The 26,694-nt window shown below is 46.0% G+C and overlaps 1 protein-coding gene across 3 annotated transcripts in view; it reads left to right on the forward strand.

Moving 5' to 3' along the window:
- Positions 1-26,694, forward strand: part of DIS3L2 (DIS3 like 3'-5' exoribonuclease 2) — a 371,962-nt gene that overhangs the window by 46,231 nt on the left and 299,037 nt on the right. For 2 of the 3 annotated variants that reach the window (XM_058665113.1, XM_004577199.2), the window contains exons 2-3: positions 12,324-12,471; positions 12,974-13,128. In XM_058665113.1, the coding sequence (XP_058521096.1) occupies positions 12,420-12,471; positions 12,974-13,128 (207 nt within the window). In that variant the 5' untranslated portion in view covers positions 12,324-12,419. Of the gene's footprint in view, positions 1-11,122; positions 11,227-12,323; positions 12,472-12,973; positions 13,129-26,694 lie in introns of those variants that run through there. The other variant, XM_058665114.1, reaches the window with a different exon arrangement.

Genomic DNA, 26,694 nt, shown 5'->3' on the forward strand with positions numbered 1-26,694 from the left:
AGTGGGGCTGCTGGGATTAGAACCGGCGCCCATACGGGATCCTGGCGCATGCAAGGCTAGGACCTTAACCACTACACCATCACGCCGGGCCCCAGGTCACTTGTTTCATAGCAGGTCCATGAGTTTGGCTTTTCGAAACTGAGGTGTGGAGTGTGGTAGGTGTCCTGCCAGGAAGCGTGGGATGCTGATGGATTGGCTCCGTGGCAGATGGTCACTGTCGTCACTTGGGTAAAGCGGGCCTGCTGGGTGGACTTCTCCATGGACAGGACATGACCTTTCTCTATGTGTGTCCTGGTTTTCTTTGAGGATCATTTGGGACTCCTCTAACTTCTTGTCCACCTGTTTTCTCATGTGTTGATGAGTATTAATTATTGCGCCAGTTGTTTTCAGCGGTGTTTTCTAATTCCATCATTTTCGACACTTATTAGTTGGCATTCTGACAGTTAAGAGGAGCTTCCCTCTTTCATGTATTTATTTTTTCTTCTTTCATCAGTATGAACTCATAGGTTTTAATTTATGGTTTATAATTCGTCATTTAAAATATTGTCTTGTTCAGCCAATAGGAGTTTTTTCAACTGGATCCTGTGAAATTTTGACATGCCTCCATCATTTTTTGAGTATTTCTGGAGCAAAAAGATATTCTAGGCCAGGACTTGGCAAACTTTTTCTGCAAAGCAGCCAGATTGTAAATATTTTCAGCTCTGTGGGCTTTTTGTCCCAGCTTCTTCCCTCGGTGTTTGCAGCAATCAGCAGCTGTAGTCAACTGGTAAAGGCGTGATGGGATGCGCTGCAGTAAAGGTGGCTTAGAAAGCCAGGTGGCTGTGTAGATTTGGCCTGGGGCCTTGATTTGCCAACTCCTCTCGTTTCTGTGCTTTGCTACCCAGTCTCAGCATTGGCTGTTTGTCTAAGGAGCTGCTTCATTTTCATGGCCAGTCGTGTTTAGAAACTGAGGTCTGGATACTAGATACACTCCTTGCGACTGCAATGTCGTTGTTTCTGGGCTTCCTGAGCAGACTCTCAAGTGCTTGAGCTGTCACCTGCTGCCTCTCAGAGTGTGCACCGGCAGGAAGCCAGAATTGGAGGTGGAGCCAGGACTTAACCAAGACCCTCTGACGTGGGACGCAGGTGCCCTGAGGAGTACCGTCAGTGCTTCACCAAAGGCCTGTCCTGCTGCTGGTTTTAGCTTATGGATAGACTTGTAGACTTTTTTCGTGATGGCTGTTCTATTAATTTGCATTTTCACTAACATTTTCATTTTCATTTTAATATTCCTGATAATTAGCCATGCTGAATATTTTTTTCTTTTTTAAATTCTTTTTTCTTTTCCTTTTTAAACCTTTTTAAAAAATTATTAGTATCATTTTATGATATAGTTACATAGGCCCTGGGATTTCCCTTAACCCCTCCCCAAGTTGTCTTCTCCCACACTGAGTTCCCATATATAATTACTATAGTATAGTTCTTCATAAACAGTCATATGTCCATCATTGTGGGCGTGCATGGACAGTGGCAGAGTCCAGCATCCTATTCTCAGATACAGCTTATAGTTTCATTAGTAATCTATCTCTGATCTGGAAGTAGAGATGCATACTACATTGTACCCTCACATCTGTATATGACAGTCTCTATTACACAGTTACTGTATATCTCCTTAAATGAAAAGCCACACACAAAAAAATCAACAACAGGAAGAAAAAAAAAGAAATAAAAAACGCAGTAATGTGTCACTGAAGAAATAAAAAGAAAATGAAGAACCTTCTTGAAGAAAGTGATGCCACTGTATGGCCCATGAGTCATTGAAAAGAGACCTGGCTTAATAGGCACTGGGGTCTCCCCTCCCGCTCCCCATGCCTGAGTGTTTTCCCATGTTACCTGTTGATCATTTGGATTGCTTCTCCTGAGAAACGTCTGTTGAGGATCTTCAAAAATGCCTTAGTTGTTTTCTTGCTGTTGACTTGTTTATATTCCTTATGTTTTTCTTTCTTTTTCCCCAAAGATTTATTTATTTGACAGTTGGGGTTAGAGACAGAGAGGGAAGGAGAGAGAGAAAGAGAATTGTTCATCTGCAGGTGTACTCCTCGGGAGCCAGGAATATGTTTCCATGAGTGGCCAGGCCCAAGCATTTGGACCACCTGCTGTTGCTTTTCCTGGACCCTGACGGGGACGTTGAGCAGAAGTGCAGCAGCCAGAACATGACCCAGATGGGATGGCGGGGTTGCAGGCTGTCGACAGCTGTGTGTGCTGTACCACCACGCTGGATTTGTTACATTTTCTGGATGCTGACGCCTTGTCAGACACAAAGATTGCTTCTGAGTTTACTTCTCAGAATCTTGTCTTAGACTAACATCATGGAGCTTTGGCCTCTGTTTTCTCCCTATATATTTTAGTTTCAAACATTACATTTACATCTTTAGTGCATTCTAGTTGGTTTTTCACACAGACTATGAGAGGAGGCGCTAATTTCATACTGCTGTGTGTGGTTATTCTGTTTTAACAGCACGATTCATTAAAAACTGCTCTTCTCCAGCTCTGTATTGTGGCATTTTTGTTGAAGACCAACTGCGTGTAAATGCATGGGTTTATTTCTGGGCTCTATTCTGTTCCATTGGTCTTTTTTTTTGTGTGTGTCAGTACCCTGTTGTTTTGATTAGTGTAGTTTGAGATTATATTGTATAATCCCTCCTTGTTTGAAAAGTAAAAACATATTTATCTTTTGCTTGGGGAAGGGAAAGAGATGGAGAGAGAGAGAGAGAGCGAGAGATAGCAAGCAAGTCCAAGAGGAGTCTCATTTTCTCATTCAGTCCCCGCAGGGCTGCAGAGGCTAGGGATCGGGATGGGCTGACTGTGCTGCAGCCAGGAGCTGAGAACAAGTCTCCCACGTGGGTGATGGAGGCTCAGTGATTTGGATCATCACCACTGCCTCCCAGGATCATCATTAGCAGGAAGCTGAAATTGGAAACCAGAACTGGGATCAGACACAGAAACTGCTGTGGAATACAGATGTTTGAACTGCTTGGCTAAATGCCTGCCCCCATTGCTCCACCCCCTCCCCTTTTGGTCCTTTTATTCAATGTGACTTTGGGGTCTTTGGGATTCAATGTGAATTGTAGGGTGTTTTTCCCCCTAGTTTTGTGCAACTGTCTTTGGAATTTTGGTGGAGATAGTGTTGAGTCTAGGACAGTGTTAATTATTTCAGTTCATCAACATAAGAGTCTCATCTCATTTGTGTCTTTCAGTTTTCCATCGATGTATATAGTTTAAGTGTAGTCAGGAAAATTTGCTTTCATTTCATCACATTTTAGACTTTGCCCCCTCCATTTGTGTGTATTTTATTGTATTTATTTTTTGAGTATGTGAGACATGAATGTGGCTCTGAAAGTCAGGTTAAAACAAGGCAAGTACAGTGATATGCTGCCCCACATCCATTTCTCCCTTCCCAGTTTCCAGAAACAACTTACTCACCCTGATCTTACGTACCCCTGGTAGGTAACCTATCTCTGCGGTTTCTCATTTTCTGTGTTGTGTGTCTTTCTGGTTGTGACATATGAGTAATGCAGTTCTTGTTTTACATAAAAGGAAACTGACCAAGTCCTCTGTCCTGTGATGAATCCCTGTGCTCAGAGTCCGAGTAGAACACGTCTGTGTGGTGAAGTAAGGGACCTCAAGTGAGTCATGATGCCGGAAGGGCGAGTAGGAACTTCAACAGATTCTGGTGAAGTTTCCTCAGGCTTCTTCAGGTTTTCTGCCTCAGATTCAGAAAACAGTCAAGGGACGGACATTGTGGTGACGTGGAGTAAGCCCCTGCTCGTTACTGTGGCATCCCTTATTGGAGTGCTGGTTCAAGCCACGGCTGCTCTGCTGCCAATCCAGATCCCTACTGACGCACCTGGGAAGGCCTGGAGGACAGCTCAGGAACTTGGGCCCCTGCCAGCTACCTGCGAACCACAGATGGGGGTTCAAGCTCCTGGCTTTGACCTGGTCAAGTCTTGGATGTTTCAGCAAATAGGGAAATGAACCGGTGGATGGAATATTTCTCTTTCTCTTTTCCTGTCTGTTTGCATTTCAAATAAATCTGTTTTTAAAGAAAAGACAGTGCTTTGGTAGCAGGGATCTTTGTGATAGCACTCTTTCTATCGGCGCTGCTGCGTCTCAACCACTGTCCTCCAGCGTGGAGGTGGCCCCTGTATCTGATGTGCATTTGCCATCAGAGCATCTCGTTTTTCTGTCATCCTGGAGAGTTTCCTTGCACTTGTTTTGTACTGGGTCTCCTCATTTTTTTCCCCCATATCATCTTTTCTTGCACTTTGTCATCTTGCTGGAGCATAGCCTTTAGTAGCTTCATGAAGAAGAATACGTGAAAATTTTATGGTCTACATTTGTGAGAATATTTTATCCCTCCCCACATGCTTGATTGTTAGTTTGCTTAATTTCCTTTACTGCTTTAAAAAAATGTTTCCCTTACTACCTTATAATAATGTAATTTATATACATTAACTACTTCTAATGCCTAACGTTAATTTACAGTTTTTTACTTTGGTATCATTTCCATTTATTTTCATAATCAGAGAAGCAAAGAGACAGAGGGAGAGACAAAGAGAAATCTTCATCTGCTGGTTCACTCCCCAGATGGCCACAATGGCTGCAGCTGAGCCGCTCCAAAGCCAGGAGCCAGTAGTTTCTTCTGGGTCTCCCACATGGGTGCAGGGTCCCAAGGCCTTGGGCCATACTGTTTTCCCAGCTGGATGGGAAGTGGAACAGCTAAGGTAATACCATTGTTCTGGCCCCATTGTGAAGGGACAAGAAAAAGAGAGAGAGAGATCTCTCGTCCATGTTTGGTTCACGTCTTAAATACCTGCAGCTGCTGGGACTGGAAGAGGCTGAAGCCAGGAGCCTGGAGTTCCGTCTTGGTCTCCCATGAGGGTGGCAGGGACTGAAGTGCTTGGACTGTTTGCTGTTTTCCCAGGTGCATCAGCAGGAGCCAGGAACTTCTGCTGGTTCTGGGTCTGCCACGTGGGTGCAGGGTTCCAAGGATGTGAGTCATTTTCTACTGTTTTTCCAGGCCACAGGCACGGAGCTGGACGAGAAGTGCAGCAGCCAGAATATGAACTGGTACCATTTGGTGTACTGGTGCAGCAGTTGGAGGATTAGTCTGCTATGTCACCATGCCAGCCCCTGGAAACACTTCTAGTAGATAAGAGACCGAGGAGAGAGGTTAGAGTCGCAGTGAAGAGACCTGAGTTTTGGGAAGGTGCTGTTGTAAGACATCTTTGGTCTTTTAGGTAAAAATGGATGGTTGAAAACTATTAAGAAACTCTTGTCATCTTTATGCTGTAATGTTGGAATTACCAGAGTTCAGTCAGTGCAAATCAAGTTGGGAAGGAAGTAATCTATTTAGGACACATTTTGTAGGTAGTATAGAGAGAATTTGGTAATAGGCTATTAATGGAGAGAAGAATCAGATGACTACTGTTTGCTCCTTGGGGATGATAATGAAGTCATTAATCTGATGCAGTGTGCAGGTGGAAAATTTAGTTTGAGGAGAATAATAAGTTGAATTAGAAACATGTTGCATTCAAAGTGCTTGCCAGTATTACTCAGCAGGAAGTTGGAAAGTTAAAGAAGAGCTTTGGAAGCAGGGGAGGAGTTGTAGCTTTAACTCTTTAATAGAGGTGAGAGATGGGGCTAATAATAGACCCTTGCAGGGGGCTGGCACTGTGGGAGAGTGGGTTAAGTTGCTGCCTATGATGCTGGCATCTCATATGGGCACCAGTTTGAGACCTTGCTGCTCCACTTCTGACCCAGCTGCTTGCTAATGTGCCTGCGAAAGCAACAGCGGATGGTCTAAGTAGCTGGACCCCTAAACCCATACAGATGACCTGAAGAAGCTCCTGGCTCCTGGCTCCTGGCTTTGACTTGGGCCAGCTCTAGGTGCTTGGCCAGTTGGGGAGTGAACCAGTGGATGGAATATCTCTCTTTGTTTTTCTCTCTGTGTGTCACTCCTGCCTTTAAAATAAAAGTAAATCTTAGAAAAAAAGAGCAAGTGACAAAAAGAGTCGGCAAGGAAAATCTGCGAACTGTTAATAGACACAGATGAACCAGAGGGTTGCGTCCTAACCAGGACTAAAAGGGTTTTAGTCCAGAGGACTGGTCAAGGGCATACTGCACAACAAACAGAAGATGCCTGTAAGTAACGAGGGTTTTTCTCTCTAGAAGTACCCAAAACCTTGTTTTATTGTGGAGATGAGGTCAAAAATCATATTCTGAGGTAGACTAAAGAATATGTCTTGGAAGGAATAAAGAGTGTGAGTTCCGACTAAAAGTTCAAGCCTTGACAAGGATGGGAATGAGAGAAAAGGAGTGGGATGGGAGCTGGTAACCCGATGCGGCAGGAGGGACGGAGGGCCAGGCCCTTCCTTCGTTGGTGGGAGTGCATGTATGACGAGAACAGTGGGTGCGGTGGAGTTCTGCAGGGGCTGGATACAGACGAGATGCAGAGCAGATTGAGGAGGCTAGGCTGCGACATTGTGGGGACTTCTCTGATCCAGGAGGGGAAGAAGGTGAGTGCTCAGGAGGGTCTTGTCAGGAAGAAGAAGGCCCCTGGCACTGAGGGCAGACACGGACTGCGGGCGAGAGCTGAGGGGCGTCGATGCTGCCACTCTGTTCTGCACAGGAGTAGTTGGAACTGGTCTTTATTCAGATAACTAGAAAGGCCAGGCAGATTCTGCTCACTCTTCACCCCACCCCCAAATCTGCTGCAAGCAATTTAAGAGGCAGTGTGAGAGTGCGTATCTGGGAGAGGGTAAAAGCCTTGGGAATGAGGCCTAGTGTTTGCAGCCATTTCTGTCCAGCTTGCTGAGTTTTGCAGAAATCAAGTGGAAAAATGAGTGGTTATTTGATGGCCCTTTCAGACTACAGGGATAAGGATTAGAATTCTGGCCCTGCTAATGCGGGGGGTATGTGGTCCTGTGAATCGCTACTATTTGAAATGGGACCCTGAAGGCCACAGCCTGGAAGAGGGGGTGCACTGGTCGCACGCAGCTCCGTGCAGCCCCACTTTGAGTACTTTAGTCTCTGAGAGGAGACTGAGCTGATGGGTCACCTTTGTCTTAGGTATTTGGCAGGAGTGAATGGAAATCCAAATTGGAAGATGTTATCATTGATTTGACCTCAAATTGTTATTAGAACAATTGTGGAGACATAATGTGCAACCATAATAATAATAAAAAAAGGGTCAGACATAATACAATCAAAATAACATGAAAAGAACCAAGCAGAAGCAGCAGAAATTACCTTTATAACTTCGGGAGCTCCGATAATTGAAGTTTCCAGGACAACACTAATGTAGTTATGTTTATCTGGTTCAAAGAGATGAGATTGAGTATTTTCACTGGAGAAATGAAAACTTTTATTATTATTATTATTTTTAAAGATTTATTTATTTTTATTACAAAGTCAGCTATACAGAGAGGAGGAGAGACAGAGAGGAAGATCTTCCATCCAATGATCCACTCCCCAAGTGAGCCGCAACGGCCGGTGCTGTGCCGATCTGAAGCCTGGAACCAGGAACCTCCCCCAGGTCTCCCACGCAGGTGCAGGATCCCAAAGCCTTGGGCCGTCCTCAACTGCCCTCCCAGGCCACAAGTAGGGAGCTGGATGGGAAGTGGAGCTGCCGGAATTAGAACTGGCGCCCATATGGGATCCTGGCGCGTTCAAGGCGAGGGCCTTAGCCGCTAGGCCCTCCACCCGGGCCCGAAATGAAAACTTTAAAAAAAAAGATTTATTTATTTTTATCGGAAAGTCAGATACACAGAGAGGAAGAGAGACAGAGAGGAAGATCTTCCGTCCGATCATTCACTTCCCAAGTGGCCACAACAGCCAGTGCTGCGCCGATCTGAAGCTGGGAACCAGGAACCTCTTCCGGGTCTCCCATGCGGGTGCAGGGTCCCAAAGCTTTGGGCCATCCTCGACTGCTTTCCCAGGCCACAAGTAGGGAGCTGGATGGGAAGTAGGGCTGCTGGGATTAGAACCAGTGCCCATATGGAATTCCGGCGTGTGCAAGGCGAGGACTTTAGCCGCTAGGCCCCATCATCTTTTTTTAAATGAAGATTTTTGTTTTGTTCATTTTGAGAGTCAGAATTACAAGGAGGGTGGGAGGGGCAGAGAGTGATCCTCCACCTGCTGGTTCACTCCCCTTATGGCTGCAGCAGCTGGGACTGGGCCACACTGAAGCCAGGAGGTAGGAATTTCATTTATGTCCCCATGTGGGTAGCAGGGGTTCAAGAACTTGGGTCATCTGCTGCTGCTTTTCCCAGGCCGTTAACAAGCTGTGTCAACAATAGAGTAGCTGGGACACAAACTGGCATCCATATAGTATGCTGGCATTGCCAATGGCAACTTTATCTCTGTGTCACAATGCCGGCTCCCCTTGCCCATCTTGTGCTTAGCATCTCAGATTTTGGAATCTTTCCATTGCCTTCCAAGGCTTTGGTTCCTCAGGTGAGCCTAGTCTGCCTGCCTGGCTGTCTGATTGTTCTTGCTAGCTCAGTTTTCTGGATTCTATGTTGTTGTTGTTGTTTTTTCTTGCATTCTTTGCTGATTTGTTTTTAATGTGGTTCTCTTAAATGATCCTGTTCTGCTTGGTGTTCTTATTGCTTGCTCATGAGCATAAGCTCATCTTTTCACTTAGGGAGGGGCTGCTAAACACCTGTTCTTGCCCAGGGACTGTGGAGTTGCTGGATGGTGGGGGTGAGCCCAGCCAGTGTGTTTCCTAAGCTAGAGGGGACAGGTAAATTTCTGAAAAGGTGATTTTTTTTCTTTTTTTTTTAAAGATTTATTTATTTATTACAAAGTCAGATATACAGAGAGGAGGAGAGACAGAGAGGAAGATCTTACGTCCGATGATTCATTCCCAAGCGAGCCGCAACGGCCGGTGTACACCGATCCAAAGCTGGGAACCTGGAACCTCTTCTGGGTCTCCCACGTGGGTGCAGGATCCCAATGCATTGGGCCATCCTCAACTGCTTTCCCAGGCCACAAGCAGGGAGCTGGATGGGAAGTGGAGCTGCCGGGATTAGCACCAGTGCCCATATGGGATCCCGGGGCATTCAAGGCGAGGACTTTAGCCGCTATGCCACGCCACCGGGCCCCATTTTTTTTTTTTTCTTTTTGTGAAGGAAGGGAATGGGACCTCTGTGTTCAGATGGTTGTACCCCCTCTTCAACTGGCAGTACCTCCCCTACCTTTTTAAATCTTTTTTTTCTTAAGATTTATTTGTTTATTTAGAAAGGCAGATTTACAGACAGAAGGAGAGAGAAAGAACCTCCATCTGCTTGTTCACTCCCCAAATGGTTGCAATGGCCATAGCTGAGCCAGTCTGAAGCCAGGAACTTTGTCTGGGTCTCCCATCTGAGTGCAGAGGCTAAGGACTTGAGTTCTCCTCTGCTGCTTTCTCAGGTCACAGCAGGGAGCTGGATGGGAAGTGGAGCAGCCAGGACAGGAACTGGTGCTTGGAGGGAGAGGATTAGCTATTTGAGCTGTGACGCCAGCCCTGCCTTTTCTAATGAGATCTTGTATGGGTAGGTAGGCTGCGTAGTACTCCACCTTCAGTTCTGTGTGCTGTTTTTGAGTTGTTGACTACTTGCCCTGAACCCCTTGGTCCACTCAAGGCCAGGGGCATTTGTGTTCTTTACTCTTGGGGAGCAAACCCTGCTCATGACCCTGACTTGTTTTGCCCTTGCTGCTTGTTTCCTTAACTGCTGACTCTTGGTTCTTTTCCTACATCTTTGTTAGCTTCATTGTTATATCTTCTATGTTTCCCTCTCTGTGTTTCTAAAAGTTGCCCTATCCCGTATTTTATCAGGGTAGAATGGGGCACGGGACTTCTGCAGGGTTAGGGGCCCTCACAGCCATGGCACAGGGAGGAAAAGCCAAGGCACGTGGTTTGCTTTTTCCTGTCCTATCCATCCTCTGTGTCAGTGTACCCTTTCTTGGCAATCATATCATTTCACGAACATTGTGGGCTACCACCATTGTGCAGATGGCTGGCTAATTTCTCCCCCTGAGTTATGCTCCAGTTTTCTAGTATCTGGCAGCTCATTCTGTGTGCAGATGTGTAATAAGCCAAGTAGAATTCATCATCTTCTCCAACGCAGTGACACTGTAGGAGGTTCCTTTGTCCTTGCTGGAAACCTCACCCGATCACTGCATCCTGGCTGTCCTCCACATCTGCCTGGTTGCCAGCTACTGCCAGTCTGTCTTGGGTAGGACCATGCTAAGGGCCTCTGTAGTGTCTGCTGCCATCACCCCAGTGCACGCCCTCCTTGCTTTCCTGTCCCCTCTGCTTCTCTGCTGAGGTGCAGCTGCCCCAAGTCTCTCCCCGCTCCTGCCATCTCCGAGGCCTGTGCCAGGCTAATTTTTCCCAAGACACAGCTCTAACCTGTTTGACTTTCTCTGCTGCCCATTTGCACTTCAGAAATTCCCTGGTGCTTTTGAAAAGCAATGCTGGTTTACTAGACCCTTCAGCTTGTTTTAATTTCCTTGTCACATTGTCTGCCTTCATATGGGCTGGACTTTTGCCAAATGGTGGCAACCTCGCGACACTGCCTGTGGTTTGGTTTGCACCTCTCCATTTGTTTTCTTTTGCCAGCTGTGTGCTTGTCTCCCTCTGTCCTGAAGTTCTGTCAGACCCCTGACTGGGAGATATCTGCTCTTTCCCTCCTAGGAGTGGGCACCTACCCGTGCTTACTACTTCCCACCTTGGGTCATTGTTTCAATAGCTTTCAAAGTCTAATTAGCCTTTGCACCTGGGGTGGTGCTGTGCAGAGGTACTGGTTGAGGTCAGGTGCATGAGTGTATTCCTGGCTTAAGCCCTTGGCCAGTGTGGACTCCTCGGTGCCTTTTTTTGTCCTCTTTTGTCTGTGGAAGACCAGCTCTTCCTGGTCCTGCTGTTTGTTTGTTTGTTTGTTTATTTATTTATGTTGGAAAGGCAGATCAGATTTACAGAAAGGAGTGACAGAGAGAAAGATCTTCCATCCGTTCGTTCACTCCCCAAATGGCTGCAGTGCCTGGAGTTGATCTGATCTGAAGCCAGGAGGCAGGAGCTTCTTCTGGGTACAAGGTTTTGGGCTGTCCTTTACTGCTTTCTCAGGCCACAGGCTGGGAACTGGAGGGGAAGTGGAGCAGCTAGGACACAAACTGGTACCCACATGAGATCCTGGTGCTTGCAAGGTGATGATTTAGCCACTGAGCCATCGGGCTGGGCCCTCTGACCCTTTTTAGGACTGGGTTGACTGTATCTCTGAATTGCTTTGGGTGTCACTGACTGGCCTGTTACCCTTTATCCTTGTTGTGTCTCTTGTCCTGTGTTAGTATTCATTGCAATTAAAAGACAAGTTGTATCATTTTGGAGAAGTATATGTGTGGGAACAGAGGAAATGTAATCCAGTGTTCAGCTTGACATCTTCCAGCTTATGGGAAAGCAGGCTGCCCACCAGGACTTTGGGAAATTTGCAAGCACAGGCTTGATTTCTGGGCTGGTGGCCAGCAGAGACTAGAAAGTGGAAGCCATGATGATATGTTCAGTGTACAGGTGGAAGACCCGGGGCCAGCTGGAGGGCCCCACGTTCCAGGCTGCTGAGCCAGACAGCTGCTCTAGTGTTCCTCAGGATCAGTTGCCTGAGCTTCTAATAGGACAGCTGGTTGGAGGTGGTGTCAGGGGAGGGGAGGGGAAGGACGCTGAGCTGGAGTACCGCTCTGTGGAATGCTGCTGAGGCACCTGGGGCTCCTTGCGTAGTTCTGGCAGCAGGCTGTGATGATGAGTTAGGTTCTGTTGGTCCAGTCGAAGGAACTGTTTTACTTGGGGCTTCATGGAGATATAATTTGCCTAAAGTTAAGCTTAATAAATACCACTTTGTAAGCCCTAGTTTAGCGCCTATTCCGTGACAGCATTTAGAGCCTATATTTTTGTAACATTTTTTCAAGTCATACTTCCTCCCGTATTTGTATGTTTCACAAACTGAAAGAATTGCACTATTTTCTGTCTCATTGCCTCATTTTTTTGTTTGTTTGTTTTTTCTTTTTTTTGATTTTCAGTTGAAGTGGGCAAAGGAGCCATCCAGTGGTACCAGTGAGGGTGAAGGCCTTGACAAGAGGCTTAAGACAAATGATGTGCCCAGAAGCTTGTGACGCCGGCACTGGGCGGGGGGAGGGAGGGCATGTTGTTTTCGCCCTCCAAGTGTGTCCAGGACTGGCCACTACTACATTTTGGAGAGGACAGAGGCTGTGAGTTAATTGCTCCCCAGTCACCAGTCTTTCTTTGGTTTCAGCTTGTGCCACCGGAGCTGCCCAGGGCAGGGAGTGCCGTGAGCAGGGAGTGGACGCTGCCTTGAATCTGGAGGGAAGAGGTGACGCGGGCAGCAGGAATGAGCCATCCTGAGCACAAGCTGAACCTTCGGCCCCTGGGCACCCCCAGAGGTAGCCGAAGGAGCGCAGAGTGTTCACATGCAAGTGGAGAGCCGGAGTTCCCGTGGGCTTGGGGAGGGAGTTGGGGGCAGGACAGGGGGGATGCGCTACAGCACTGAGCAAGATTGTCATAGTTTTGGAGAACCATGGTCTGCTGTGCTGTTTATTCTAGGATGAGGTGTGGTTTCTTGTTGTCTTAATGTATCGTTACATTCAGTGCAGCTGTTTCATTTCCTCCATGAAAATAACATTTTTAAAGTAATTCCTGTTTTTTTAAAAAGTTTGTAGCTAGGAAAACAAACTGGACCCATTACTCAGACTATGTGCAATGCATGTTGTGCTCATTTAAAACTTGGGTATCATCTGTGTACATGTTATTCCTGTTTATTTATCCATTTTCCTTCCTTTTTTCTGACTGTTTGAAATCACCATCAGAGATCATTGTAAACAGTAATAGTGATACTGCAGAGATGTTTGACCAGGGAAGGAGTTGATTGCCGCCTCCTGTTTCTAGGTGTGTCCTCTGTGGGTAGCCCACGTGGTATTGCTGCTTCCCCAGGTGACAAGAAGTCGAAGGTCAAGTGCACACGAGGGAAGAAGAGCATATTCGAAGCCTACCTGTCCCGTGAAGAAGCTTCCGAAGGCCTGAAGAGAGGGACGCTGATCCAGGTGCTTGAACTTCCCGGGAGGGCTGTTCCCTGGAGGGGTGGGGTCCACAGGGATCTGTGAGCACGGAAACTTTCCCTGGGCTGCATGCTTTGAGAGGGCCAAGGCGTCACCGGCACTGGGCTCCTGCCACCCACGCCTGCGGGGCACATGCAGACGACCTGCGCCACAGGACGGGGCCAGCAAAGTGCACTGAGGTTGGAGGGGGATCATTTCCAGGTAGGGTTGCCTGGGTGCTTTGTAGGCAGGGATTTGTTTGAACTCACTGGTTCAGTTTGAATAAGTGAAGGTAAAAGAGGAAGTGCTATGAATGGAGGGATTGGAGTGAGCGCCTAAGGCAGAAACGGGAGCTAGGGTTTGGATGTATGAAACATCGAGAAACTCAGTTTGCCGAGGCCTGGGATCCTGACTGATGGAGAAAAGCAGCAGAAGTTGGAAAGGAGGCAGTAAACAGCCACACACAGTATTGGCTGACATCATCTTATAGTTTACTAACACGTGCGGTAGCTTGGGAGCCAGGCCCAGCTGCAGTTACGGGCGTGCTACGGGGGTGCTGTCTAGGGGAGCCTGAGTGAGTCTGCTTTTCTGTACTGTAAGCTTGCAGCCCAGTGTGGGTAAAATGGCAATTATGTGAATCATGTGGGTAAAATGGCACATGCTCAAAGAAAAGGGGCAAATAAAGTGGCATGAAAGCCTGTGGCACTGGCATCCCATATGGGTGCTGATTCTAGTCTGATCCAGCTCCCTGGTTATGGCCTGGGAAAGGAGCAGAGGAAGACTCAAGATCTTAGGCCCTTGCAACCTACGTGGGAGACTTGAAAAACTCTCCTGGCCTTGAGTCGGCTCAGTTGTGGCCATTTGGGGGAGGGGGTCTCTTTTTTTTATCTGTGTCTCCTTCTTTCTATAAAATTGCCGTTCAAATAAAACTGAATAATTCTTTAAAAAAATGGCAAGTGCTCAAAGAAGAAGGGTGACTGAGGGTGTGTGTGAGAACACTAAAGGGAACCTGGTAGAGCATGTTGCTGAGGTTCTGGAGAAGGGATTGAAGGATGGGTGGCAGATCAGAAGGGCTGCAAGTTTGGGTCTGTCAGATGAGATGAGAGAATAGAGGACTTCAGAAAGCATGAGCCTGGGAATCAGGGTGGAGTAAGGCCGCTTAGGTTTCCTTGGGAGTGGAAACAAGGCAGGTTGTGGAATACGAGGCTGGAGAAGCAGGAGGGCCACCTGCTGTCTGGTTAGGTCTAGTTTCGGGGTTGGTAAGTAGAAGCGTTGTTCATCTGAGACCTGGCCTCTGTGTTTCTGTTTTTGGCAGATCCAGCCAACCAACAGAAGTGTCATCTCCCCTTCTTCTTGATCACCTTCCCATATTTACCTGTGGTATGTGGCTGGCAGAGGCTTCCAGACAGAAAAATAGAAACTTGAAAAAATGATTTATTCATTTATTTGAAAGAGAGACAGAAATTTTCCATTTACTGGTTCATCCTCCAAATGCCCACAGCAGCCGGGACTGAGCCAGGCTGGGCCAGGAGCCAGGAACTCTGTCCAGGGATCCACGTACTTGGGCTGTCTTGCACTGCCTTCCCGGGTGCATCAGCAAGGAACTGGGTCGGAAGCTGAGTAGCCTTGACTTGAACTGGCACTCTGATATGGGATGCTGGGTATTGCACGTGTTGGCTTATCCATTGCTCTGCAATGCTGACACCTAGAAAACTCTGTTAACAAATGAGTTGATTTAGGGCCTGGCGCAATAGTGTAGCGGTTAAAGTCCTCGCCTTGAAAGCCCTGGGATCCCATATGGGCACCGGTTCTAATCCCGGTCGCTTCCCATCCAGCTCCCTGCTTGTGGCCTGGGAAAGCAGTCGAGGATGGCCCAGAGCCTTGGGACCCTGCGCCCATGTGGGAGAGCCAGAAAAACTCATGGCTTTGGCGCAGCACCGGCCGTTGCGATTACTTGGGGAGTGAACCATTGGACAGAAGATCTTTTCTCTCCTCTCTATATATCTGCCTTTCCAGTAAAAATAAATAAATCTTAAAAAAAAAAAACAAAACAACAAATGAGCTGATTTTCCTGATTCTAAGATATTGTAAAATATTGGCTTTTTTTTTTAAGTATTGGCTTTTTTTTCCTCTTGTTTTAAAGATTCCCGAGTTTCTTTGGCAAGGCTTCTCTTAGGAGATTTCGCACTGCGTTTGGAAGTTTGTCCTTGCATAATTCCATTCATTTGCTCTTCATCGTACAGTCCCTGCACTGCCTGCATGGGTCTTGGCTCTCCTTTGTTTCCTGTTGCTTTGGTACCCCTCCTGTTCTCATTTCCTGCCACTGTCCTCTACGAACCTGCTCCCAAATTCCCCGTGGCTCTGTGTGTGCTCTTCCTGGGTCTTTGCTCCACTGTCTTGGTGTAGTTGTACTTGCCCTTGAAGTCCTTACCTACATATAACCCTTCTTGAGAGACTTCACTGTCGTTCTCCAAGCCAACTTACTTTTTTACACGGTAAGCCTGCTACCATCGCTTGGCTCTTGGGTTTCCCTTACATAGATCACTTTCTTGGTGACAGGGTTACGTCTTAGTCCTTAGATTAGTCCAGTGCTTGCGTTGGCTTGATGCTTAATCAGTTTATGTTGAATAAATAGTTTCTCACTGAGTAAAGGATTAAAATACTGAATTTTTAAAATGTATTTATTTGAGAGTTAGAGAGAGGATGAGGACGAGGGAGAGGAAGAAAGGAGAGGGAAAAGAGCAAGCGAGAGTGCTCTCCAACTTGAGTTAACTCCCCAAGTGCTTGGAATAACTGGGGCTGGCCGGGTGGAAACTGGAGTCCCAGGAACTCAACACAGCTCTCCCACGTGAGTGGCGGGGACTCAACCGCTTGGACCGTCATCTGCTGTCCCCGGAGTGTGGGAGTTCTGGGTTCCTGGCTTCAGCCTGGTCTAGCCCTGGCTGTGGTGGACATGTAAGGAGTGAACCAGCACGTGGGAAATCTCTCTCCATCTTCCTTTCTGTTTCTTTCCTTTGGGAAAAAAAGGGTGCATATTTATGGGTGCCATGTGATTGTGTATACTGTGTAATGTTTGAATCAGTACATATATATATTTCTTCAAATATTTGTCATTTCTTTGTGGTAAAAATGTTCAAAATCCTTTCTTATAGCATTTTTGAAATACAAGGTATATTATTATTTGTAGCTGTTATACTGTGAGTTCCCTTTCAATTTCTGCTTTTGGAGTGCCTTTGCTGACATTGAAACATAGCAAAACAAAAATCTGATTAATGTAACAACCCCACATTCCCAGGAGTTTGTAAGTGATTCCTCCTGGCCTGTGACATCATTAGACTGTAGCCAGGGTCTCCCCTGAGGTCAAGAACAATTGTTCTTTGCAGATGGGAAGAGGAACGGGTTCCAGATATGAGGTCACCGTGTGAAATACACAGCAGTGTGAATAAGATTTTCATAGGCAGAGAAAGGCTCCATCTGCCTTCTGGTGGAAACTTCCTGGGTTCAGACCTGGCTGCACGAGGGGGAAATGCCCAACAAACAGGACATTTTAATACCATTGGAGAAAAGTACGTGTGTAGGATATACTTAGAAGCATTTGTCAATTTTTGTTTTCAAGCTTAATTATGTTGTGACCTCTTTTTCTTCTTCCTATCCAGAAAAGAAACCTTTATTGGGAAATATTAAGTTTTTTTCCCCCATGGAAATGGAATAGCCTTCTTGTGTTTTGAATATCTTCACTAGTAAGTAAACAGTTCATTAGTGTTTTACTCTGTGGGAGAAAGAGGAGATCACAGTGACCCAAGACTTATTATTTTTTTTTTTTTTGTCTTTGAAACTAACCAGCAGTAATAATGATTATGTCCATAGAACTTAAGTTTTTTCTTTTTTTAAAAAAAATTATTATTATTATTTGAAAGTCAGATTTACACAAAGGAGAGACAGAAAGATCTTCCATCTGCTGGTTTGGAGCTGAGCTGACCCAAAGCCAGGAGCCAGGAACTTCTTCTGGGTCTCCCATGCAGGTGCAGGGTCCCACGGCTTTGGGCCATCCTTGACTGCTTTCCCAGGTCACAGGCAAGGAACTGGATGCGAAGTGGAGCAGCCAGAGTACGAATGGGTGCCTGTATGAGATTCTAGCAAATGCGAGTTGAGGATTTAGCTACTAGGTTATTACAGGGGCTTGCTTTCTTATTTCCTTTCCTTTCCTTTCCTTTCCTTTCCTTTCCTTTCCTTTCCTTTCCTTTCCTTTCCTTTCCTTTCCTTTCCTTTCCTTTCCTTTTTTCCTTTCCTTTCCTTTCCTTTCCTTTCCTTTCCTTTCCTTTCCTTTCCTTTCCTTTCCTTTCCTTTCCTTCCTTTCCTTTCCTTTCCTTTCCTTTCCTTTCCTTTTCCTTTCCTTTCCTTTCCTTTTCCTTTCCTTTCCTTTCCTTTCCTTTCCTTTCCTTTCCTTTCCTTTCCTTTCCTTTCCTTTCCTTCTTTCCTTTCCTTTCCTTTCCTTTCCTTTCCTTTCCTTTCCTTTCCTTTCCTTTCCTTTCCTTCCTTTCTTCCTCTCCTCCTCTCTTCCTTTTTTAAAAAAATAGATTACCAGCTACACAGCATAGGCCATTTAGTTTCCATAGACATAGCATTGGGAGGCTGGTAGAGGGGCTGTTAAGTGGGATGAGTGTATGGGGTTGACATCAGGAAGACCTGGACATGAGGGTGGTAGACTGCTGCTTTGAGCCCAGTAAGGATGCTTTGGCTGAATGAATTCCCAGAGTGACCTAAGACATGTCAGCATGATACCCTCAGGATGGAATAGTCCTGTGAAGTTGTGACTGGGCCTGTAAAGAAATCCTGCTTCATGAAGACAGAGGACAGCATGGGCTCCTTTCTAGGACCTTCTCTGTTAGGAACGGGGTCAACTAGCAAATACTCAAATGTGAAGAGAGTTGATACTACAATCAAATGCTCAGTCACTTAGAAGGGAAGAGATGCTGTTCATAATATTAACATCAAGGAATTAGTTTACTAACTTAGCAAATACTTCCTGACTGCCTACTAAGTGCTAAGCAGATAGCCTGAGTAAGACAAGCAAGTCATAGGAGAGGTAGGCAAGATGACCTGAGAAAAACACAGGCAACTATAGACTGATCATTGCTAATAGATGAGAAAGGAGAGAGAGCAATTGGGAGGGAGCCACTTTACAGGAGGTGGTTAGGGTGTGACCTCTATGTGGCAGTTATTTCTGAATGGAGATCCAAAGAGTAAGCAGGAGGTAGCCATTTGAAGAATTAGGAAGAGTATAGGCAGGAATATCAGCTAGAATAAGAACTGCAAGAAGATGTGGTTTTTTAAAAAGTTTATTCATTTGAATGACAGAGCAACAGAAAGAAATTGACAGACGTACAGGATTGGCAAGGTTTAGGCCAGGAGCCAGAAATCCGTTCAGGTCTTCTGTATGGATAATAGGTCCCAAACACTTGAGAGCCATAGTCGTCAGTTGCCTCCCAGGATGTGCATTAGCAGAAAACCATATTGGAAGTGGATGTGGGACTTGATTCTAGGCACCGTGATAAGCAGTGGTTTGACCTGTTGCACCATAACACTTGTTCCAAGGCTTGGGATTTTGGGGGAATAAAAAAGAAGCCTGCTGGAAATTAGTGAGCAAAGGGGTTATTCTATGGGATGTATGTGAGAGGCAGCAGCCAAGTCAAGTAGGATCTGAAGGCTGTGTTGTTGAGTTGGATTTTATTCCAAGAATGGTGGGAAGTTACAGACGGGTACTAAGCAGGAGAAGGAAACTGTCTATTTCATGCTTTGTTCTAATTTTTAAAAGATCTGTTCATTTTTATGGAAAAGCAGATTTATAGAGAGAAGAAGAGGCAGGGAGAAAGATTTTCCATCTGCTGGTTCACTTCCCAAGTAACTGCAATAGCTGGAGCTCAGCTGATCTGAAACTAGGAGCCAGAAGGTTCTTCTTGATCTCCACCTGAGTGCAGGGTCCCATAGCTTTGGGCCATCCTCTACGGCTTTTCAGGCCACAAGCAGGTTGTTGGATGGGAAATGGAGCAGCCGGGACATGAACGGGCACCCATGTGGGATCTGAGGACTTGCAAGGCAAGTATTTAGCCACTGAGCCATCACATTGGGTCCTGTATGTTTCATGCTTTTAAAAAAATCTCTTGGGAGAATCAAGATGGCGGAATAGGGTAAGGACACGTTTAAACGGACGGAAACATTTTTAATCAGGTTGAAGCAGAGAGGACATAGTCCAGGAAATAGGAGAGGACAGAACAACAGCAGAGGGGTACCTGGAAACTGACAGACACAGGAAAGCAGCAGACACAATGGTGTGGTGTTGCAGTGACTGATACTCCAGCGGCATTCAGCTAACAGCTATCTGAACTCCACCAGCAGCCAGAACTCCACCAGAAACCAGGTGGGAAGGGACTTTAACTGGGAGCTCAGGAGGTGAGCCCAGACAAAGAACTGTCTGTCCTGCTGGTTCGTTTGATTTGACCAGGAGCAGAGACAGAGCAGTAGATCCCAGATGGACAGTGTGAGAACAGCGTGGATTTCATAGCCCAGTCAGTCCCCTTGAGCTGAATTGGGCGCCATTTCGTGTAAGGAGGCAAAGGCAAGGGAAAGGACTGAGCATACACTGAGCTGGGAGTGAGCTCATTTCTGACTCTGAACTGCAGCAAAGCAGCATTCTACAGGTTCCACCCAAGACAGTTCTGGGTAGCCCTAAGACCTGACGGCCAGCAGATCAAGAACTCTAGTAGTGGTACGTCAGGCACCATTTTGTACAGTGTGGCAATAGCTTTAGGACTGCAGGTGACAACAGTGAACTGCACATGTGCTGAGCTTGCGAGAACTCACTGAGTTCTGTGGTTAGCACTGGTCCCAAAGGAAAAGAATACCGACTGTGGCATTGTATGGGTCAAAATAGGTCCGTGTGGCACCCAGACCTAACATCCAACAAGTTCCAACAAGATCAGTGCCACCAACAACCTAACTATATAGTACACCAGATGTCTCTCTAATCCTGGGACCTGTTCCAACTGGAAGTGGGAGAAAGGTTTCAGAGACAACAGTGCAGCCTCAGCACGGTATCACAGGAGGTGGAGAGTGGTGAGCCAGGAGCTGGGGCTGAGGAGACCATGGTGGAAATCTAACATAAGAACCCAAACCTGGAACTTGCTGGAGGTTGTGGCACAGGTGGCTGCAAGCAAAGAGTTGTGTACCAACTGCAATAAGTATAATTGAACTGTAGACCTGTGGATGACACAGCTTAGAAACCTGCCCCAAGGAGAAGACTCTACTAACCAGAAGTACAATGACCAAGAGCAAAAGAAGAGACAAAGGCACAATGAATATTATTGAAAACTCCCCTGCAAAGGAGCAAAACCCTATGCCAACCTCAGAGTTAACTGAGGAAGACATTGAGAAAATGGAGGACACAGAATCCATAAGACTCATTTTAAAGCTTCTGATCAACAATGAGAAGCACATACAAGAGTTCAAAGAATTTAAGGAAGCAATAAAGCAAATCAAGGCTGGTATATCAGAAATTAAGAACACAGTAGAGCAAATTAAAAGTGCAATGGAGAATCTCCAAAATAGAATGAAGCAAGCAGAAGAATCACAGAACTGGAAGATATTTCCTGTCATCAGGGGGAAGCAAACAAAAAGCTGCAAGCAGAGCTGGATCAGGCCAAAAAAAAGTATTCAAGATTTGAAAGACACTGTTAAGAGGCCAAATATAAGAGTTATGGGAGTCCCAGAAGGTGCAGAAAGAGAAGCTGAGTTTGCAAATGTATTTAATGAAATAATAACTGAAAATTTCCCTAATCTAGAGAAAGAATTGGGAAACAAGATCCAGGAGTGGCACAGAGCTCCCAACAGGCTTGATCAAAAGTGATCTTCACCAAGACACATGATCATCAAGCTCTCTTCCATTGAACATAAGGATAAGATCCTTAAATGTGCACGTGAAAAAAATCAATTGACATATAAAGGAATGCCAATTAAACTCACAGGAGATCTCTCACAGGAAACTCTATAGGCAAGAAGAGAATGGAGCACTAGGCTCCCTGGAGAAAGTGAGACATGCTTTGGAAGGGAATGCAGAATGTACCGGTGCCATACCAGGACAGATGCTTCTTCATCAGTATATTAAGCAGAAGAAGTCTGAGCCAATCAAGATGCAGCCTGACAAGCGCTGCCTCATGGCCAGTGTCCCTGATGCTCACGAATAGCAGGAAGAGCAGACAAGCTATTAATACACCCTCCAGAGGAACCCTGCCCAACAGTAGCGGGACCAGAGCGTGCCCCCTTAGAAGCAGCAGTAGTTGCTGCTGCTGCTGCTGCTGGTGGTCAATGGCTCCAGGTCCTGCTGTGTGTGCTGCAGGGCTTGGGTCTGTGGGGCCCCTGGGAGTCTGCCTGCTGTCGCAGTGGCAGGATGGAGCGTCTCCCAGGATAAAGACTTCCTGTTGCATGAGGGCAAGACAGGGAGCAAGGAGCTGCTCAGGTGCCCGATTTTGAAATCTAGAGCCTTCGGAAAGAGAAATATCCCAATTTCATCATCTCCAGCTTTTCACAGGGCTGCAGGGAAGGGCGTGAAGCTTTTGCGAAGAGTGGACATGGCTCCTGGTTTGAGAACACGCTTGGTGCCCAAGCCAAAGACTTTACAATCCACGAGTGCCCAAAGAGGGCTTTGGCTTCCCAATTCAGGATTTCCATGTGCAGATAATGCTAGGGTTTCATTGCTGTTTTTATGATTGCCAAACCATGTTGCCCCCATCCCCTGAAGCTGTACTTGAAGTGACATAAATAGAGGTTTCTCAGATTTAATAGTGTTATGTTCATGGTGTTAATCCTTCATCAATATGACCATTAGAGTTGATAAAGTATAATGTTCAGTTTACGTTTATGTTTCAGAAGGACATTTGCAATTAGGATATTAGTGGTGGCGTATTTCAGAATGTGTTGAGTGCTAAACTAGAATGCTACTACTCATCTTTGCTAGGTTTTTTACAATTTTCTAAATTTGTTAAAATTAGAATTTTCAAATAAATGCTTGGATTAAAAAAAAAAAAAAAAAAGAAGAAGAGAATGGAGTGACATATTCCAGATTCTAAAAGAAAAAAATTGTCGGCCCAGGATAACATATCCAGCAAAGCTTTCTTTTGTCTTTGAAAAGGAAATAAAATTCTTGCACAGTCAAGAAAAGTTAAAAGAATTTGCGTCTTCCAAACCTGCCCTACAAATGATGCTTCAAGATGTTCTCTTGACAGAGAAGAGGAATAGCACCCAACAGTTAAACCAAAGGCAAATGGGAAGAACATCCCAGTAAAATGACAACAGAAGACTGAACCAATGAACAACCCATTGCTAAAATGACAGAACCAAAGTACCACCCATTCATATTAACCCTGAATGTAAGTAAATGGCTTAAGCTCAGTCAAACATCATAGATTAATAGACTGGATTAAAAACAAAACTCATCTATTTATTGTCTAGAAGAGACACACTTCACCAACAAAAATCAGCGGAAACTATGTCGTATGGGTTTTGTTGTTTTCTGTTAGTTTCATCTCTTCAAAACACTTTCTTCTGATTAAATCATTCAGTGACTCGTAGATCGTGCAGTGGCATCATTTTCTTCAAGGAGGTTCTTGATTTTCATTTCTTCAGCTACACTTTAGTCATTTAATAGCATGTTATTTAACTTCATGGTGTTGTTAATTTCTTTTTTCTCCCTGATGTTGATTTTGTTTTGTGGTTTTTCATTTAAGGGGATGTATAGTAGCTGTGTAATGGAGACTGTCGTATCTGGTAACATGTCATTGAACTTCATGGCATTGCAAATTTCTACTTTTCTTTCTATTGTTGATTTTGTATTATGACTTTTCATTTGAGGGGATGTACAGTAGCTGTGAAATGGAGACTAACATCCAGATGTGAGGATGCAGTGTAGTATGCATTTCTGCTTCCAAAGATGGACTTACAATGAAACTGTTCATTATATCTTTTTTTTAGTTCATTTTTTAATTCATTGATTACATTGTATTATGTGATACAGTTTCGTTGGAACTGGGAATCACCCCACCCCTCTGTTCACTATATCTTGACAATAGGATGCTGGACTCTCTGCCTTTGTCCATGCCTGCAATGATGGACATATGAGTGAGTATGAAGTTCTTGTTTTAGTAATGATACAGAGGAACTAGGTGGGGGGAGGGAATTGGGGAGGGAATAAGGGAAATGCCAGAGCCTATGGAATTGTATCATAAGATGATAATAATAATAATAATGAAATGTAAAAAAAAAAACTATATATAAAATAAAAAAAATCTCTCTAGCTGTCAGAAAATGAATAGATGAATAGGATGGAAGTTAGGAGACCATGCAGGAAGCTGTAATTCAGGCAAGAAAATATGGAGTTGTGAGCAAGAGTGATGGCAGTAGAGGAGGAGAAAAATGGGCAAATGCAGTGCTGAGACTGACAGGACATAACTGATTGTTTCGATAAAGGGATGCAAAGAAATGAAGCCAGGATGATCCCTAAGGTTTTGAATCGAGTATCTGTAAGGATGATGCTGCCATTGGTCACAACAGTAAGGTTGAGGATTGGGTTGTGGTGTTGATCTTGGGAGGAAAAGCAGAGTTGGTGGCATAAACGTATGAAGAGATCCTGATTATGCTTATGGCCAACAGAATCAGACCACAGTCACTAGGGACATGGACTCTGGGGCCAAACTGCCCTTGTGACGTGTGTGCCCAGTGTCCGTACCTGTATGAGAAAACATAGTAATACCTTCTGCAAGGTGGTCATGAAGTGAATTCACAGATTAGAAGCTCTTAAAGTGGGGATATGGCTCACAGTTTGCCAGTGTAAGTGGCACTTGAGGTTGCTTTCATTACCGTAAGCATCTGTTTTTCATCTCAACTTCTTTCCCAGGCTATAAGCAGGGGACTGAAAGGGAAGTAGAGCAGCCAGGAAATGAACTGGTGCCCCTGAGGGATCTTGGTGCTTGCAGGGAGAGAATTAGTCAATTGAGCCATCATGCCTGTGCCCGTTTGTATATATGAAATTGTGTAGTTTTAAGTATTCTTGAACATTTTCAGCCAAATAAGGCATGCCTACGATTGCCAAGTATATTGGCCAGTGTGTATGTGTGTATGACTATAACAAAATACCCAAGACAGGTCTTATGTGGAGAAAAGTGATTTATTTAGCTTCATTTAGGAGATTTGAGGGTATGGTGATTGGATCATCCCAGTTCTCATGAGGTAGTTCTTGGGTGCATCACGTCATAGCAGGAGTATGAGCAGGAGCAAAGGATCACAATGTGAGGCAGGAAACCAGAGAGAGAAAAAGAGAGAGCGAGAGAGAGAGAGAGAGAGAGAGAGCGAGAGAGAGAGAGAGAGCGAGAGAGAGAGAGCGAGAGAGAGAGAGAGCGAGAGAGAGAGAGAGCGAGAGAGAGCGAGAGCGAGAGAGAGCGAGAGAGAGCGAGAGAGAGAGAGGGAGAGAGAGAGAGAGAGAAGAAAGACATTGCATGCAGCCAGGCTCCACACTCTCCCAGGAACCAGTCCTGATCTCAGTGTAATGCAGTTCCCCAGTTGCCATGAGGCTCCTCTACTAGGTCCCATCTCTTAAACGTCCATACCATCTCCTAGCACCACAGCTCTGGGGACCAGGCTTCCAACACCGGACCCTCTGGGTCCAAGTTAGGCTAAGCCCCAGTGTGTGACATTTGTCTAGAGTGCCATTTAGATCCTGCGTGTAGGCAGAGAAGGTGTATTAGTTGAGGTCATTTGCGGGTGGGGTGGGTTACTGATTGAGAAATAAAGAGAAAGGAGATCCAAGGCTGAAGTGGGCAAGGCCTTCCAAGGGGGTGACCTAAGCTGTGGCTACCAAGGGGGTGACCTAAGCTGTGTGTTGGAGGTCTTGGTGAAATGAAAGAATTGTTGAATTGGGAATTCTCTCTTCAGCAAGGTGGAAGGACAGAAGATTGTTATAAGAATGTGTAATGCTTGATTTTCTTATTTGGGAGGTTGTTTGGGAGATTTGTGGTGATGCCAGGGTACAGGCTGAGGAAAAGGGAGAGAGTGCCTGAAGGGAACAGAGACAGCCTCGGTTGGCATGGTTATTGATAAGATGTGAAATCCCAGTATGTCTATAAGAGTGGGGATGGAAGGGAAGCAGTGAGCTACCAATTGAACATTAGTGAATCAGGGCTATGAGCAGAACATTTGAAGATGACAGCACTAGGTAAGTATAGCAGGTGTTATTGACATGGACTTCCAGGAATATGGAAGTTTTCGAAAGAGAATGAAGAAAATGAAACGTTTAGAGCCATTCTAGGAGAAGACAGTTCTGTCTCATTGGGGTCCCTGATATTGGACATGAGAAATAAAATAGATTCTCTTTGAGAACACTTGAGGTAAGAGACCACATCAGGGAGGAAGCCAGGTTTAATGGAACCAGGAGATACAGGGATGGCCCAGGGAAGGGCAAGAGTGGAAGGATATAGGCGCCCCATGGACCAATTCCAGGCCTAGGGAAGGTTGTGGGGGAAGGTGACAGATGGAGAATGGGGTCAGGTTTGGTGGTGGTTGTAGAATGTGTGAGGCAGAGCGTCTTCATGGAGTCTCTTGGTTAACAGACCATTCCTTGTGAGGCTGCATGGGCAGCAGGCTGCAGGTGTGGACACTGGGCGTGGCTATCAGACTGCAGGCTTGGGCAGCAGGCTGCAGGCACAGGCAGTGGACACAGCTGTCAGGACGCAGGCATGGGCAGTGGACATGACTGCCAGGCTGCAGATGGCAGTGGGCATAGCCGTCAGGCCTCCGGTATGGACAGTAGGCACAGCTGTCAGGCTGTAGGCATGGGTAATGGGCATGCTCGTCAGGCTACAGGTGTGGATAGTAAGCATTGGCCGTCAGGCTGCAGGCACGAGCAGTGGGTAGTAGGCACAGCCGTCAGGCTGCAGGCACAAGCAGTGGGTAGTAGGCATAGCCGTCAGGCTGTAGGCACAGGTAGCAGGCACAGCCAACAGGCTCTAGGTGTGGGTAGCAGGCACAGCTGTTAGACCACAAGCGTGGGCAGCAGGCTGCAGGCACAGGCAGTGGGCAATAGGCATGCCTGTCAAGCTATAGATATGGGCCGCAGGCATGGACAGCAGGTGTGGCTGTCAGGCTGCAGGCATGAACAGTGGGTTCAGCCATCAGGCTGCGGGCACAGGCAGTGGGCAATAGCATGGCCGTCAAGCTGCAGATGTGGGCAGCAGACATTGGCTGTCAGGCTACAGGCACACTGTGATCCCCCACGGGGTCTACTGGAGTTTCTTCTTAGATGATCTGCACTGTCTGAAGGGCTCTGCTCTTGAGAGTTCTGTGCCTGTCAAATTGACAAATGCTGTTCTAGACCAAGACTTCGGGCCTCCCAATGTGCTTTTATGTATCAGAAAGCCTGAGACAGAGAATCATGAGTAAAAATCTTTAAATTTTTTTTCAATGTTTTTTTCTTTGAAGCAGAGCCTGGGATGCAGAGTTCAGCCTGCTGCTCTTTCCCCTGAGCCCAGC

This window comes from Ochotona princeps, chromosome 5 (assembly GCF_030435755.1).
Source record: "Ochotona princeps isolate mOchPri1 chromosome 5, mOchPri1.hap1, whole genome shotgun sequence".
Lineage (NCBI taxonomy): Eukaryota > Metazoa > Chordata > Mammalia > Lagomorpha > Ochotonidae > Ochotona > Ochotona princeps.